At 38.1% G+C, this 18,331-nt stretch overlaps 1 protein-coding gene across 1 annotated transcript; it reads left to right on the top strand.

Moving 5' to 3' along the window:
* Positions 1-314: 314 nt before the first annotated feature.
* On the top strand, positions 315-9,568 carry LOC131430371 (maltase 2-like). Its single transcript, XM_058595294.1, has 5 exons — positions 315-867; positions 925-1,209; positions 1,269-1,345; positions 7,857-8,061; positions 8,121-9,568. Exons 1-5 carry the CDS (start codon positions 367-369, stop codon positions 8,871-8,873), a joined length of 1,821 nt encoding a protein of 606 aa, XP_058451277.1. The 5' UTR covers positions 315-366; the 3' UTR covers positions 8,874-9,568.
* The last annotated feature ends 8,763 nt before the right edge of the window (positions 9,569-18,331 follow it).

Genomic DNA, 18,331 nt, shown 5'->3' on the forward strand with positions numbered 1-18,331 from the left:
ATCAATAAATGTATGCCCTTTAGTGTATTAACACATTCGCACTTAGTAACCTTCCAAAATTTACTACCTATTTTAAGCAGACTTTATTTATACGTAGGTTATCAGTTCTCTTCATCGAAGAAGCAATCAATAACTCACTCCTCCCCGCTGCGGATACATTTCAACATATTCGGCTACATTATCAACCACCGAACGCGTGGAGATATCTGCGGTTCCCGGCATAGCTACCGAATGAAGATAGCACAAGATTGCTCCCACTTATAAAACGTTCAAACATATTACCGCACATTATCAGTATATCTCGCGATTCGCTTCGACGTCGAACAAGAGCTTATAGTCTTGGGTGAGAAAAAAAATCGCAAAGGAATGAAGACACTGCCATTGTTTGTACTGAGCTTTCTGTTGGAAGGTTTCGTTTCCGCACAGGAGCGGGTGGAAAAAGATTGGTGGGAAACGGCACTGTTTTATCAGATTTATCCGCGATCGTTTTACGACACCAACGGTGATGGAGTGGGCGACATTAGAGGCGTAACGGCCAAGCTGCAGTACCTGAACGAAACCGGAATTGATGCCGCCTGGTTGAGCCCGGTTTTCAAATCTCCGCAGCGAGATTTCGGGTACGATGTTAGTGATTTTCTCGAGGTGGATGAACTGTTCGGCACCAACGACGACCTGGAAGAGCTATTCCGGGAGGCAGGAAAGCTAGGGATTCGAATTGTTTTGGACTTTGTACCGAATCATTCCAGCAGTGAGCACTGGTGGTTCCAGCAGTCTGAGCTAGGTGTTGAGCCGTACAAAGACTACTACGTGTGGCATCCGGGTAAACCGGTGGAGGGTCAGCTTAAACCAGATGTTCCGAATAATTGGGTAAGTAATTTGAAACTGTAACAATATTTTACTAAAAGATTTCAAATTTACTCATAGAATTCGGTGTTCTATGGTTCCGCCTGGGAATGGAGTGACATCCGAAAGGAATACTATCTGCACCAGTTCGAGGTGAGCCAACCGGATCTCAACTATCGGAACGAAGCAGTTATTGCAGAGTTCGATGAAATTTTGCGATTCTGGATTGCGAAAGGTGCCTCCGGATTCCGTGTCGATGCCATCAACCACATGTTTGAGGATGAACTTTTTCGTGACGAACCAGTTGTCGACCCGTCGGATCCGTTAAGCTACGGTTACACGAATCACCAATACACCAATAGCCTGGTAAATCATAGTCTATGTTGCAATACTATTCATCGATGAAACTGAAACACTTCTTGCAGATGGAAACCTATGACGTCGTGGGTCACTGGAGGCGTGTTATCGACAATTTTACCCAGGAAAACAACAGAGAAACGATGTAGGTACCGACACTGCGAATCTTTCGACTCAATGAGTGTGAAATGTTTTGACGTGAATACGTCTTACTTTACTAAAAGGTGCCTTTCCAAAATTAGCGTTGTAGAAAAGTGATAAGTTTTTTATCACGAATATCTCTGATGGTACGCATAATATTTGCTTGATACCATCGAAAATACGATCAGCAATTTATGATAAAATTATTGGTTGTCAGTGTTGGGAAAATCATGATCAGAAAAAGTTCATGTCACTATCACTCGCGAAAAAATCAGTTCAAGAGATTTTCTAAAAAAACTCAGTGACTGAAAAAATCACTTCCGATATTTTCATTGATGAAACAAGCATCCACAAAACTCTGAACCTCGAAGTTCACAAGTGCTTTTTTGTGTCAGCGAAACTTGATGACGAATTTTCACCCGAAGGATTCTCGCCAAAGAGATGATCTAAAGTGAGAAGAGTCTCCGATGTTATTTCGATGCTCAATTTCCACTACGCTTCAGTTCGACACCAAAGTGAGTCGTGTAAGGTTAAATTATTATATTTTCATCGATGAAAAAATTTCTACTGAATAAATTCGCAACTGAGAAAATTGACTGCAACATTTTCGATGCACATAAGCAAAGTTTTGGCATTACATTCCTTTCGTGGAATGTGGCCTTTCTGTTTCAACAGACTTCGCAGCCGATTCTTAGCGTACAAAATCATTGCATGGCTAGTACTATGGATCCTACCGACAGTAAAACTCTTTTCAGGTTGATGCACGTAGGGTGGTTAATATGAACAGACATATTTTCACCACATTCCAAATAGTTATTATAGCAACGAAAGGCTGTTTTAATTCTAGCTGATTGATTACGCTGCACTTTTCAGATTAAACTCAATAAAATGCTATTTAGCATGAATTTGATTCATAGAAGTAACAGAAGCGCAGCATTGTCAGCAAGTGTCGAACACACAGTAGGCGCAGTGTTTGAATGGCGCGTTTGAGTTGGCGTAGCGGTAGTATGCGCTCCTGTTACTTTTGCGTACATTATTCAAGCTTAATGGCATTGCATGGCTAATATTTTTTAATCAGCTGCATAACATGATTAATTACAGTTTTTATTATCATTACAACTAATATTAATCACAGCACTTGCTACTTTTATTAACGAAGCAAAGCCTTCCTGTAGTGGAATTCGACCTTCTGTTTCAACAGACTTCGCAGCCGATTCAGAGTGTACAGAGACATTGCATGGCTGGTGCCACGATTCTACTGACACTACGAATCCTTCCAGGTCGGGACTCGAACATACGACAACTGGTTTGTAAAACCAGTGCCCTATGCATCGAACCATCAACCCGGGACAGCTTTTATTAATGATGTAGTATCGAATAAATTTCAAATCCATCAACACTATTCACTTGTCGACCACCCTACGCACACTGAACATTTTCAGAAAGGTTCAGTTTTTGTTCATCGGTGAATTTATGCATCATGTATTCTGCAAAGGGTTGAAAATTCTTTTCCCCAAAATCTTCTGTTCGAGAATCATATCAGATATATTCAATATGCGAACTTTTTTCTTGTATATCATCGAGCAGAATGTTTACTAGTGAACTGAACTGACACAACTGATTTTTTGCCATGTGAAATCAGTTTTTGTGAGAATCGCGTAGTCAAAAAATCAGTACTGAATTTTTATGCAGTTGGTTTACTGATTTTTTTTTTTGTCTAAAAATCACTCGTGAAAAATTTCAGTTGCGATTTCCGAAATTTTGATTTTTTCCCAACACTGTTGGTAGTACGAGAAAACCATAACTTACTCAAAATTTAAGTTTTCCAAATTTCTAAGGAATCAATGGACATCAAATAGAGATACGCGTCGCAAGCTAGGCTTCCCCCTTGCTCGAACGACGATTTTTAATATTCCCGAGAACCAGAATCGAGGGTTCAGTTCCAGAATCCAGATCCAGTATTCTGTTACAGAATTAAGTACAGTTCCAAATTTCCATTTGAAAACTTAGGACCAGAATCCAGTTCAAGAATTCAGCTCCAAAAGTTATTTTGTTTTTCTTATTTTCCTCGATAGTTTCGATTATTCTCGCGTTCCATAATTCAATTTAAAAGTCAGCTCCAATTATATTTAAAAATTCAGCTTCAAAATCCCGTTTCAAAACCCAGGGTTGAAATTCAGTTTCATAATTCAACTCCAAGAGTTGTCTATTTTTTACTTTGATCATTCCCGCATTTCAAAATCCAGGATTTGGTTCCAGAATTCAGGTACAGAATTTAGGTCCAAAATTCTGTTGTTAAACTCAGATCCTGAATTCAATTCCAAAATCCTGTTTGAGAATTTACATTCAGAATTCATTTTCAAAATTAAACTCTCAAATTTATCATTTAGGGGTTAACCTTATTTTGTGCTAGGGCACATAACCAATTTCACTATCTTCACGTTTCGTCTTAGACTCGTCAGTGCAAAGCAGTTCAAATTGAACTGCTTACTGCGAAAGTAAACCCCTAAATGACCAAACCTGCATCGGCCAGAAATAGTCGAAACTTGTTTTCGTTCGACACGTCAGAAAAGACTTAGCGGTGCTTATTACAAGTGTGTTGCAAATAGCAATAACTGTACGTCTGCTTAGCGGTTCAAATTGAACTGTTTAAGTTCGCAGTAAGCAGTTCAATTTGAGCTGCTCTGTTCTGACGAGTCTAAGACGAAACGTAAAGATAGTCTCAAATTTATGTTCCGAATTTAGTTCCAGAACTTGGATTCGGAAATTAATTTAGATTAAAATACAGTTCTAAAATAAATCTTCTAGAATTTAGTTGAAAAATTCGTCTTTAAAATCAAATCCAGAATTCAATTTCAAAATCCCGTTTCAAAACCCAGGATTGGACTTCAGTTTCAAATTTCAGCTCCATAGTTTGTCTTTTTCTTACTCGAAAACTGGTTTTGATCATTCCCACGTTTCAGAATCCAGGATTCAGGAACAGTATTTAGCTTCAAAATTCTGTTCTAAAACTCAGATTCAGAATTGAATTCCAAAATCCTGTTTCAAAATTTAGATTCAAAATTCAGTTCCAAAATCGAATTCCAGAATCCAAACCCAGAATTTATTTCTAAAATGAAACTCTCAAATTTATGTTCTAAATTTAGCTCCAGAACTTGGATCAGGAAATTAATTTAGTTAAAAATACAGTTCTAAACTAATATTCTAGATTTTAGCTCCAAAATTCGACTCTAAAACTCAGATCCAGAATTCAATTCCAAAATCCTGCTTCAGAGTTCAGATTCAAAATTCAGTTCCAAAATTGAATTCCAGAATCCAGGCCTGGAATTCATTTCCAAAATTTAACTTTCAACTTATGTCCCGAATTTAGTTCCAGAACTTGGATCCGGAAATTAATTTAGTTAAAAATACAGTTCTCAAATTTCGACTCTAAAAATCAGATCCAGAATTCAATTCCAACATCCTGTTTCAGAATTCAGATTCAAAACTCAGATCCAAAATCGAAATCCAGAATCCAGGCCCAGAATTCATTTCCAAAATTCAACTCTCAAATTTATGTTCCAAACTCCAGAACTCAGACCCCGAAATTAATTTAGTTGAAAACAGTTCCAACATGAATCTTCTAGAATTTAGCTCCCAAATTCGACTCTAAAACTCAGATCCAGTATTCAATTCCAAAATTCAATTCCAAAATCCTGCTTCAGAATTCAGATTCAAAACTCAGTTCCAAAATCGAAATCCAGAATCTAGGCCCAGAATTCATTTCCAAAATTCAACTCTCAAATTTATGTTCCAAAATTTAGTTCCAGAACTTGGATCCGGAAATTAATTTCTTTAAAAATACAGATTAAAATACAGTTCTCAAATAAATCTTCTAGAAGTTAGCTCAAAATTTGACTCTAAAACTCAGATCCAGAATTCAATTCCAATATCCTGCTTCAGAATTCAGATTCAAAAACTCAGTTCCAAAATCGAGATCCAGAATCCAGGCCCAGAATTCATTTCCAAAATTCAACTCTCAAATTTATGTTCCAAATTTAGTTCCAGAACTTAGACCCGGAAATTAATTTAGTTGAAAACAGTTCCAACATAAATCTTCTAGAATTTAGCTCAAAATTCGACTCTAAAACTCAGACCCAGAATTCAATTCCAATATCCTGTTTCAGAATTCAGATTTAAAACTCAGTTTCTAAATCGAAATCCAAAATCCAGGCCCAGTATTCATTTCCAAAATTCAACTCTTAAATTTATGATTCAAAATTTAGTTCCAGAACTTGGATCCGGAAATTAATTTAGTTAAAAGTACAGTTCTCAAATAAATATTCTTGAATTTAGCTCAAAATTCGACTCTAAAACTCAGATCCAGAATTCAATTCCAATATCCTGTTTCAGAATTCAGATTCAAAACTCAGTTCCGAAATCGAAATCCAGAATCCAGGCCCAGAACTCATTTTCCATATTCAACTCTCAAATTTATGTTCCGAATTCAGTTCCAGAACTTGGATCCGGAAATTAATTTAGTTAAAAATACAGTTCCAACATAAGTCTTCTAGAATTTAGCTCCCCATTCGAAAATTAAACTCCCAAATTTATGTTCCGAATTTAGTTCTAGAACTTAGATCCGGAAATTAAATTAATTGAAAATACAGCTCTAAGATTCGGTTTCAGATTCCAGCACCATAATTCAGCTCCAAAATTCGCTTCTAGAATTCAGCTTCAGAACCCAGGTCCTGAATTCATATCCAGAAGCAGATTCCAGAATTTCAGATTCGAGTATTCGAGACTGAATACAAAAACTCAGTTAAAAATTTAATTCCAAAATTCGTTGCCAATTCTGAATTCAGAGACTGGCACAAATTCCGTGTATGAATTTGGACTTGAGCTTGTAATAAAACTGAACTGAACCTAGGCTTATCATATTACGCTAAACCTTAATAAACGTGAACTTAATTTACGCGACTTTTTTTAGGCGTTTTATTTGAAATAACGTGTTCCCCGGTGAACGACCAAAATGGTGAAAGCCGGAGTATAATAAATTATATAAAAAATGAAATAACACGATTTTCTATTTAATTTACGCGATGATCATGTGAAAAAAAGTTCTAACAAAATGAAGGAAACCTTTATTTACACGTATGCAAAACAATCCAACATGTTTTAGTGAATCTAATTTTATCAAATGTACATAACGGAATTGTTTAGTTTCCAAGAATCTAGTTAAGATCGGATCCTTCCAAGAATTATCTGGAAAAAAGGAATCAGTATATGATCGCATGACTTTTGAATGCGGTATGTTCTTGTAGTACTATATTCAGCAAATTTACATACTGTGGTAAAGTCTGTGGAAGTTCTTGTCCATCCAAAACCTCCTTGGAATATAGGCCTTGAGGTCTACTAGCGAAGCCGATGACATTAGTTAGTTCCTTTTATGGGCTCCATACTCGTGGTATTACCTTCAATTAATTAGATCTTTGTGATGATTGATAAGGTAGTGCTTGTTCATCCAAAAACGCTCTGGGTCACCAAAAAACTACCTGGAGCTCAGGCTTCAAGATCTCTGAAATTTTTGGATGACTATGAACGTTTCTGTATCAGATCAAAATAGACAAGTGAACAGTACGTAGCTCAAGGATTATGAACAGCATTGTAAAATTATACATAAGCTTCTAATTGCTCGTAAAGATCTTAAGATCTGTTTTCACTGAAGTTCTAGGACTTGAGAACATACCTAGAAACAGCTATAAATAAACAAGTAAACAATGTGTAGCTCTAAACTATGAACAGTAAACAAAAAATAAATATTAGCCGTTGTAGTTCTTGCTGTGGCACAATGTAATCTCTAAGAACAATATTCTAAGTAATTCTTGGATCTTGAAATATCTATTACGGATTTCCGTAGTCTCAGAATATACTCGGATGATCCTAGATGATTTTGCGTATGAACCTTGTTAGATTTTTTTGGTGCTTACACTAAAATCGAATGGAATAGGAAAAACCTTTTCTTACGCAAAAAATTTGAAAAAACGCTGTTTTATTTTATTTACGAACTCCCGACTTTGCGCCTAAATTGAGGGTCCAGTGTACTGATCTAGGTCTCAATCCTGGTCGTGGACTTCCTTTTACCTTTCTTCTTCTTCTTTTTTCTACTTCGGAGCAAATGTCAGCTCCTAATTGAGGGCCAGCTTCTTTGACTATATGCCCCCCCTTTACCTTTCATATTACTAATCTTGGAGCTAGTAGTTCAAAATTCAAATCCTACTGAAACTAGAAACGGACCTGGACTTTTCATATTACGAATGCAGTTCCAGCTCCGGATCCAGTAATACGGTAAGATCTGATCCAGTTCCAGAATCTGGATCTCCACTTGGACTTGGGCCAGTATTATGGTCAAGTTCCTACTACTTTTTTCGCAATTGCACTCGACAGAGTTAAGCACCGAAAGGTTCTTTTGTTCGTATTCACGTCTTTCGGTTATATCTCTGACATTACTCACCCACCCTGTTTTTTTTTTGCAGAATCATGATGACTGAAGCGTACACCAGCATGGAAAAGATCATGCTTTTCTACGAGTCAGCCGATAGAACCGAACAGAGAGCACACTTTCCTTTCAATTTTGCCATGATAACAGAATTGAATGCAGAATCGACGGCACATGATTTCAAGTACGTCATCGATCGTTTTCTGGAAAATATTCCTCGAGGAAAAGTCACGAATTGGGTTGTAAGTAAATAAACATTCAATGATTCAAATAGACCAAGTCTCAATCGATATTCTCGTAGCTTGGGAACCACGATCAGCCGCGTGTGGGCAGTCGCTACGGACCGGAACGCATCGACGGGATGCTGCTGATGCTGTTGACTTTACCTGGTGTGGCAGTAACGTACAATGGAGAGGAAATCGGAATGCTAGACTTTCGGGATATGTCGTTCGAAGACAGCCGAGATCCTCAGGGATGCAACGTGGGTAGTGAAGAGTATAAATGGAAATCCAGAGACCCTCAGCGAACCCCTTTCCAATGGGATGACGGCTACAATGCCGGGTTCTCTAATGCCACTAAGACTTGGCTCCCGGTGTATCCTTACTATCGACAGATCAATCTACGCAAACAATTGGAAGCAGACTATAGTACTTACAAATTTTACGTGGATGCAGTGAAACTGCGCAAAGAGCGAATCTTCACCCATGGCCGTTTTAAATCGCGTGCTTTAACCGAAAATGTTTTCGGTTTTGTCCGATATATCGATCACGATGGAGACGACCTATATTCCATTGTTGTTATAAATTTGTCCGACGATGTTTCCTCGGTCAACATCCTGGATTTGTATCCGGTCAGTAATCAAACAGTTGTCAAACTTGCCGGTACCAACTCACGTTACCTAGTCGGCCAACAGATCGATCCCTTGAATCTTTCGTTGGGACCGTACGAATCCCTAGTTATTGCAGAATCCGCAGGCGCCAGTTACCGTTTGTCACTCGCAATCATCGTCCTCTCGATAAGCAAATACTTATTTTCGAAAATAGCAACGTTTTAAACTTCAATAGCAAATTATTCCAATGATATTTCGCGCAAAAAGTACATCCATTTGTCTTCAGCTCCGAAATGAAAAGCAAGAAACAAAGAAAAGATATCAGCACTGAATAAATAATCGGACCTGAATAAAATTGAAAATGAACACTTAACCTTTCTCCATCCCGGTGTACAATCCATTGCATTATTTAGCAGTCGAATTGATCCATCAACACTTCAGGAGATTTTTCAGCTAGCCAATGCATTTTTCAGCAACTCCATAATTAGTTCCATCTCGGAATTTGATGAGAAATACTTTATTACCCACCTGATGCTAATACCGGATTGTGTCGCGGTTTTCGAATTTTCTACTTTGGTTTACACAAAATCATACCAGTCAAACTGTCGGGCATTCCTTATGATTTCTGACATTATACCAACTTTATACCGACATGATATTACTGTAAGGGAATCTGAAACCGCATTTATATCGAGATCGTTTAGACTTTAATGTAAAAAGGATATCTTAGACGATTCGTATCGAAATCGATACGATTAAAATGAAAATCAAAGTTTGCTTTTATTGATCCCAGTCTATTTCGCGGCCGTTTGAAGACTGTAATTTGAGACAAGTTGATAATTTTTTTCATTTTAGTTTTTGAAAGATTAGCTAGATTTTGGCGTGTAGCAAAAAAGTGAAATAAAAATTGTGAAATGTATTTGTACCCAAAACAGTACTTGAAACCGTAATCGATAAAAATGTAACACTTTCCTTTATGTCTTTCATTTTATTGGGAGCGACCCGCAAAGGCATTTCGCCGAAAGCCGTTTTACCGAATGCCATTTGGCTGAAAGTCGTTTTTCCAAATGCCGTTTTGCCAAAAGTCACAAGAAGCGGCGGCTTCTCGCATACAAATCTGTGACCAAAGATCTTGGTGCTCGGTCGACTCAAAGATCGGCTTCTTTGTCGTAGTTAGGTCCGAACGAGTATAAGTGAGGTCGGACAGCATACAATCAATGCAGCGATGCTGCATTATACGTTTTTCATATGCGCTCAGTGAACAGAAAAGAGCCGTTATATATATATATATATATATATATATATATATATATATATATATATATATATATATATATATATATATATATATATATATATATATATATATATATATATATATATATATATATATATATATATATATATATATATCGGGTAAATAGGAATTCTAGGTTTGTCAAACGGTAAAAGTTTTGACTCGGAATTACTCCACCACATGTAGTTAGATGTGCTTGAATACATACAGTAGTCTGTCACATAAGAGCGTGGTCACTGTTGTGAGAAAATGAAATAACTCAACATGAAAATACGTCAAATCCCCATCAGCGTTAATAATGGCTTGACACCTTCGAGGCATACTTTGAGCGAGATTTTGCGCGTATTCTTCTGAAAACGACCTCCAAATTTTGTGAATTCGACGAACAAGCCACTTCAAATTGTGGTCGGTTCTTTCCAAGCTTCATCTTCATTTGAGCCTAAACGTTCACAATTGGATTGACATCGGGCAACAGAAAGGGCCGACACCATTTTGCTCCTTTACCCATTCAACATCGGTTTTTGCAAGGTATTTCGAAATTTCAAATTATTTGCGATCGAATGTCTGCGAACAGTTCCGTACGATATATTTTAACATTTTTTGGGCAATTTTGAAGCACCTTCGCGTAAAGTCAAAGACGGATTCTTCAAAAACAAATCACTATTTCGTCTTTTTCCGACAGTGAACGACAAAGCCGTGATTTGGAAAGTCGTCGACCTTTTTCACCTCCTTAAAACAATTCACCCACTTACTCACAAACTGTTTCGACTTTGTCATATATTTCGCCGCAGCAGCTTGGGTCAGTTTTGTGACCTTTTGGGTGCGAGCACAAAAAATCTGCTTCGAAGCGCACACTCATTTTGGAAAAATGCTGAAATTGAATTGTAAACAATAGTCAGCTGATTTATTCTCGCATTGCATCAATGGCACTACTGCCCTCTATGTTAAAATATATAACACCATTCCACTTTACCGATCGCGAGTAATCGCGACCACGCTTTTATGTAACAGACAGTATTTCAATTATCAGAATTATGCTCTTATAAAAAAAACCTAAATACATAGACCGGTTTTGTTTGTTGGAAAGTTGTTAGGTAAAGACTGTCCCAGAAAGTATGGACGTAATAAAAAAACTGCTGCCATTTCGCAATGATTCAGAAACTGTCAATTTTTATGACTGCGTCCTGTTGTTTACACTCTTCTCTAATCACTTGTGCAGTTGTTTATTCGTTTTCATTAGTTTGTTTCGAAATGCGTGGACTTTCAGCAGAACAACGTCGAAAATTGTGTACAAATGGTGCGCATAACGCAGACTTTCACTGAAAAAGATAGCCAAAATGGAAGGAGTAAGTGAAAAAGCCGTACGAAATGCAATCAGGAAGTTCGGTGAGGATAACACCTTTGAGGATATACCGAAAACGGGTCGAAAAAAAGGTCCTGCTAACCCTCAGTTGGATAAACGTATACTGAAGGCGTTCGAACAAAAGAAGGAGGTTTCAGTTCGGGATGTGGCCAAAAAAGTGTGTACTTCGAAGTCAAATGTTCTTCGTGCTAAAGAATGTTTGAATCTTCGAACCTATAAGACGCAGAAACAACCAATACGTAGTCCGAAACAAGAATCATCGATCAGGCCGAGGGTTCGAAAGCTGTACAATACGATTCTTGCTGGAAATTTGAACTGCTTAATCATGGACGACGAAACCTACGTGAAACTCGATTACAAATCCTTTTTTTTGCTAATTTTTTGCTTTGTAATAGCTTTTTTGCTGATTACAAATCCTTGCCTGGACCACAATAATATACGGTGCGAGAAGGGCAAGTGTTAAACCAGTCCGAGATATCGATTGAAGTCGAAATATTTGGAAAGAAAGCTATGGTTTGGCAAGCAATTTGTAGCTGCGGTAAGATTTCGAAACCCTTCATCACCACTGCTTCAATGAACAGCGAAATATATATTAAGGAATGTTTATAAAAACGACTTCTACCCATGATTAGAAGCCACAAGGATCCTGATGTCTTCTGACCATATCTGGCTTCTTGCCACTACTCGAAATCAACGGTAGAATGGTATACTACCAAAAATGTCACTTTCGTATCAAAACACATGAATCCACCAAATTGCCCACAACTTCGACCAATTGAGGAATTTTGGGCATTAACGAAGGTACATCTTAGGAAACATGTCTCGGCAGCCGAAACCATTCATCAGTTCGAAAAAGATTGGAAAAAAATGTCAAAACTTGTCGCCAAGAAGTCTGTACGGATTTTAATTAGGAACGTTGGCAAAAAGGTGCGCCAGCTAGTCTACAATGGCTAAGTAGCAAATGTTGAGAATAATATTCTGTTGTTGTAGTCTAATATTATCAGTATATCGAATAAAATTTGAATATCTAACACTTGTGAATTATTTACAGCGAAATCAAAATGCGTCCATACTTTCTGGGACAGTCTTTATGACAGGGTATAGTTGAGAACTTGCCTACCGAATGGTGCTAGTGGGATCACAATCTAAAGATTGAAAATTTTTGTATGATATCTCTAAAACCTGATGATATAGAATGTCGGTGTTTTCTGATAGAATGTTGGGAATTCAAAATTCAGATTAAATCAGCCATCTGACGATTTATTCAAATTTTATATCACGAAAAACGCCAAGCTACAATAAAACTAATAAATGTTTTAGAATGTTGGAAAAATGATAAATAAAAAAGTTTCCCGAGGAGAAACTTTTTAACAATGTTTTTATAGAAATAAATGTGTCCGAGTGATCAAGTATTATTCTTCAAGCTACGCTTAATGAAAAAGCTTATAGTGAGCTACTTCCCAAATGCAGCCGTTTTCGAGATATATGAGAAACAAAATCGAGAAAATGAATATTTCATGAGAATACAATTTTTTTATAAACCCTCCATCGCCAATTTTGTTTGTAATTGTTATGAAATTTTGAACAAATTATTCTTTGAAATTAAGACAATTGGAGCATTTGGTTTCGAGATATTTTGAATTATAATTGTTTAAAAACAAGGTTGCTTAAAACACATAATCCCTTTTCAAAAATTAGTCTTGAGTGAAAAAATCTCTAGACTAGCGAAAAATACTTTATTTGCTTACCGAACACATATGCAAAGTTTCATGCAAATTGAGAGGGGTCGTGTCAACAGCCAGCTAATTCCGCATGAAATTGCTCCATATTTTCATTTTTTTTTGCACATTTTACCCCATAACTCCGGAACCGGAAGTCAAATCCAAACAAATTTTAAGAATTTTATATGGGACCATAAGAACTTTCATTTGAGTCTAAGTTTGCGAAAATCAGTTTGGGCATCTTCGAGAAAATTGGTGCATTTATTTTCACTTTATTGCCTCTTTATTACGGAACCAGAAGTAGGATCCAAATAGTATTCATAGATCGTAGTTGATCGGTTGTATTATGAAGACAACCCCATTCCGCACCGTGTGAACTGAAGTCTCCTAAAACTGACGTCGGTGCGGAAAGGAGTGCTATGATAACACAAAGCCGTTGGTGCTCGATCGAGATCTTGGGAGGAATATATACATACTTAGAGGCCATGCAAAGATCTTTGTCGTTGATTTTAAATTGACATGCAACTACTTCAACGTCTGGAATCAAGTGGAGGACGATGAAAGGAATTCCCCAAAAAGTACTCCTCCGTAGGGGTTTTCTCGATCCAAGTGAATTATATCGAAATCGTGAAAGCTAAGAGCTACCTGAGAAGTTTATTAATGTTTGGCCCAATGCAAATGCGTCACATTGCAGGTTTCTTAATAACATTTTGAAGCTATCTATTTTTAGGAATGATACTTCTACAGTTCCAAACAGTGTAAAACAGTGATCAAATCCATGACCTTGTTGGAAAAATTAGCCATCGAAAGATACGATCGTTGAGAGGAGGAGCCATTTTGCAATCAACTGCATCAGAAACATTTTAATGTTTGGAATGAAAATCATCATAAGACTTTTTAAAGAGGGCCAGACAAGTAGCAGCCGGAAAATATGAAGTCCACAAAGTCAGAGAATTTTACAAGTCCCAGCACGTGGTGTGTTCTCTGGCTCCTTGGGGACATTCGGGTTTTTGAGTATCTCCGGGTATGCTTTCTCGGATTTGAGGTCTCCGGAACTAAAAGCCATTGGCCCCGTCTTCATAGGTTTTTTTACCAATATTTTACTCTGCTATTACTATTAGGGCCCTCATGAGATATATTTATGCTCTTGCTAGGGAGTTTAAGAGATGATATGTGTTTCTTTTTCGTGAAATTACGAGGGACAGTTGAATATGTGCCTCCTCGGGGATCATCAGAGTCGCACTCGTCCGTAGACAATTACTGCCATTTGAAATTATTTTTATAGCTGAAAGGAAGTACAAAAATAATTTTAGATAATGTGGATTGAATTCTCAGGAATGGATGAGATCGAAGATAACGAGAGTGAATGTCTAAACTCAGTTTTCGTAACAAGTCAGCATAACCAGTTGAAGATTATAACAAAATCTTCTACGTAAACGGCCTAATAGACATTTCAGCTAACGAATAAGAAGAAAAAATCCATAAATTTTTAACACTCCTGATAGCTGGAAAGTTTGTAGGAATCTTTCCAAAGGACAGTGGTCCGAAACGGGGGATTAGAGAAACGAATATATTTTCGCTATTAAATATTATTTTTTGTAGCTGGTGTCTTCAAAAAAGTTGTTTGTAATAAACTGGCGCATCTTTATATGTAGAAAGGGATCAGGGTCATTTCGCCGAAAGCCATTTCGCCGAAAGCCGTTTCGCCGAAAGCCGTTTCGCCGAAAGCCATTTCGTCGAAAGGGTCATTTCGCCGAATGACATTTCGCCGAATGGGTCACTTCGCCGAATGTCATTTCGTCGAATGTCATTTCGCCGAATGTCATTTCGCCGAAAGTCATTTCTCCGAAAGGGTCATTTCGCCGATACTTGCAATTGTCTTGATATTAGAATTGGAATCGATTTAAAATAAGCACAAATGAATGATAATACATTAACGCTTGTTTTGTTGACCTACAATTGTACTTCTTGAAAAAAGATTCATTGTTGTTCTCTTGAATAAAGATTGATTCATGAACCTAAGAACAGAGTTCCCAAGGAAACTTTTTGACTATTAGCCACTAACCATCAACACAATTGCATAGGTGTACCAAGCAAATGAGGTATTTTCCTTTTACTAAGTGAAAAATATCTAATGCGGCTTCACCAAATCGATTTGAGTCGTGTGCTGGCCGACCTCGCTACCGCGGACTTAACTAAAACAAAGAAACCTAGCTTTGAGTAGACCAAGCAAACGAGGCGGTTACAGGTTTGTATGCAAGAGGCCGCCGCTTCCGACGGCCACCTCAGCCGGCGTCGCCTCGGTGGTTTTATGCCACCGAGCCATCTTGGCTTCGATTATGTGGCTGCGCCACATCGTAATAAGAAGGCACAATAACACAAAATAATAATAATATGATGTATTCGAAATTACCCTTTCGACGAAATGTCTCTTTCGGCGAAATGACCCTTTCGGCGAAATGACCCATTCGGCGAAACGACTTTCGGCGAAATGGCATTCGGCGAAACGACTTTCGGCGAAATGGCTTTGGGCGAGATGACCCACTCCCGTAGAAAGTCATTAGGGTAGCCCATGTTTGGATTAAAATCTGGAATCTAGCTTTCTTAATTGAATTTAAAAATTATTGAGCATTACAGCAAAATTGATTTAGTCTTGTGCCACTTTGCTGCAGAAGCCACTTTTCTAGCTCTTCGTTTGATCTAGTTTTGTCAATTTTTTGGAGTAAAAGTAGGGTGGCTCTTATAAATTCATATTTGATGTGGGACGCATCTTTGTTTTCTATATAGGGGTGCAAATTCGAAACTCAAGGAAAAATACACGAGTTTGGATGAAATGATTTGTTATGTCGCTTTGCAAGAATCTCAGGGTAAATTTTAAGTGCTTAGGATTAATTTCTAATTTAAATAAGATGAAATGGATTTATTATCGAGATCGCAGAATGGTAGTAATAGCAGAGAACTGAACGCTATAAAAATAACTGCTAAACTTGAATACAAGCTGGGCGAAAAGAAGCTTAAATATCGAAATCCGTTACGCGAGTATGCACGTAGGTATAATTGCATATATTTGGGCTATTAATTTAATTTCGTCGGATACAAGACAAACACGAATCAAGGCAAACAGAGTCCGGGTTCGCGTGTTCCATGTTGGTTCTTAATACACTGAGGTCTGTTGTTACGGTGGAGATACGCACTTAAGTTCAATTGAAAAGTCCTGCGGTCCCATAAAAAAAATCCTGAATTTAATCCGGATCCGACTTCCGCTTCCGAAATTATAGGGTAAAGTGCGCCAAAAATTTTATACCATCACTTATAATCGACTTCAAAACTACTCCAATCGTTAGTCATTATCAGTAGACGGCCAAACAAACCGATTCCGGTTATTCTTGCAAGAATAAAAAAAAATATTTTAAGGAATACCACAGTATTATATATGATACTATGATTGACATGAGAAAGGCATCATTACACCTAGGTGGATTAAAACAGTTTTTTTTAATACAAACATTATTTCGTTATTATATATGAATGCTTTCTTCATTTCTTTTACATCCTACTCTACTTCAGGTTTTTTTTAGGATGGCCTCCTTCATAGTGGCCCAATAGTTTTTCTATTGGCTTTCCGTAAGTACAAATCGCTTGTCAAATTAAGAATTTCTTGATGAGCTTGGGCATCTTCTGTGTCCAGAGGTTCTCGGGAACATCAGAATTATCTTTGAATCTTTGAATCATAAATTGTTGATCATATTTCTGATGGCATGGAGAAAAGAATCATGATGTTACGTTTAGTGTAGTGTTTAGTATTTGGTCTGACAAATATTGTTACACGGAACGTTATAATAGTTTTCTTGTATATGGACTAGGATAGAAAGAGTTTCCAACAATTATCACGTATTGAAAAAACTTAATCTCATTAACTTACCCCTAGCTTCAATCAATCGAAAGTCCGGTCAATAACGTGATTGTTATCGTCAATTGTCTTGCTAATCCACTTTTAATCCTCTCCTTCCATATTTTTCCTAAGTGAAACAACGAATTCCAACGAGCAACACTTCCCAATGGCACAAACTCCTACCAACTTCGTAGTGCTGCAGCTCAGCCGCCCTAAAAGCAGAAACCTATTTTTAACTAGATCAAACAAATGGGGGTATACCGACTCGGAATACGGCATTATAAATTCAATTTCCTTTAATGGTACCTTACTTTACCAAATCTTATGACGAATCTCCAAATCAGCGTGGTTGGGACTGACGCTGGCTGATAAGGCAATTAAAATTCATAGCACTTTTTACAGCTCACGCCTGAAAATGTGTACTGCCAGTAGGATCCGTTTGTCCACCGATTCGGTTGGTCTTCGCGAGGGTGCCTGCTCAAACAAGCAACCACTCGAAACGCCAAACTTCGCCATGTTTAGTTGAGTAATAAATTTTTAAACTCTCACTTCTATCAAAAGTTCGTTCCAGGAAGGAATCTCATTGCCCGTGGTTATTGGCAAGAGTTGGCTACCGACCGATAGGCCAGTGATAAGAACATCGTGGCCGGCTAAGTGGTGACGAGTGTGTCTCGGTGTTCAAACTTTACAGTTCTTAGTGGCACTGGAAAGTTTTGTCGTAAAATCGTCGATGAGGCACATCGCTCGAATGCGCGCCATGAAATTGTCGCGTATTGTTCATTATGCAAATTTATGCACCCTCCAGCAAGCTGCTCCTTTCAGCCAGTGTACCAACGTTCATATTTCCTATTTTTATTAATTCAATCTCCAGGGTGCTTTCCTGGATGTTGCGAAGGCCGTTTTGCGGTGCCTCTTTACGAGTCTTTCGATAGGCTCCGTGTTCTCGTCACCTTTTCCGGAACAGCCGAGACACCAAAAGACATCCGCGCGCAAGAGCTGACGAAGTAAATAAGCTCACAATTTGCACAATAATGGGATATCCCGACGCTGGACCGGCAGTCGAGGGTGACGGAAAACCGGGGCGGGAGACCGGAACCGGAAGAACCTGTCGTTCGCGTCAACAAACCATAGCTTCACTCATCCCGGTGCTAAGGCAAGGGTTCGAACTCAGAGATCAGAAGAGGTTTGAGGCTGATAATCTTCTCCCAGCCACTTCAACCCGACGGCCGACCGGTCGGGTCGGCCGGTCGGCTTGGGAAAACGGATGAAATTTAAATGAGGTGCAGTTTTATAAAGTGTCATCAACCATAAACGACATAGTTTCTGCCTGCAGCAAGTGTATGAAAGGGCCCGGATGACACTTGTAGATGAATCTTTAGCTGATCTACGATCGGAGGCCATGGGTTGTAG

The sequence above is a fragment of the Malaya genurostris genome, chromosome 2, assembly GCF_030247185.1.
Source record: "Malaya genurostris strain Urasoe2022 chromosome 2, Malgen_1.1, whole genome shotgun sequence".
NCBI lineage: Eukaryota > Metazoa > Arthropoda > Insecta > Diptera > Culicidae > Malaya > Malaya genurostris.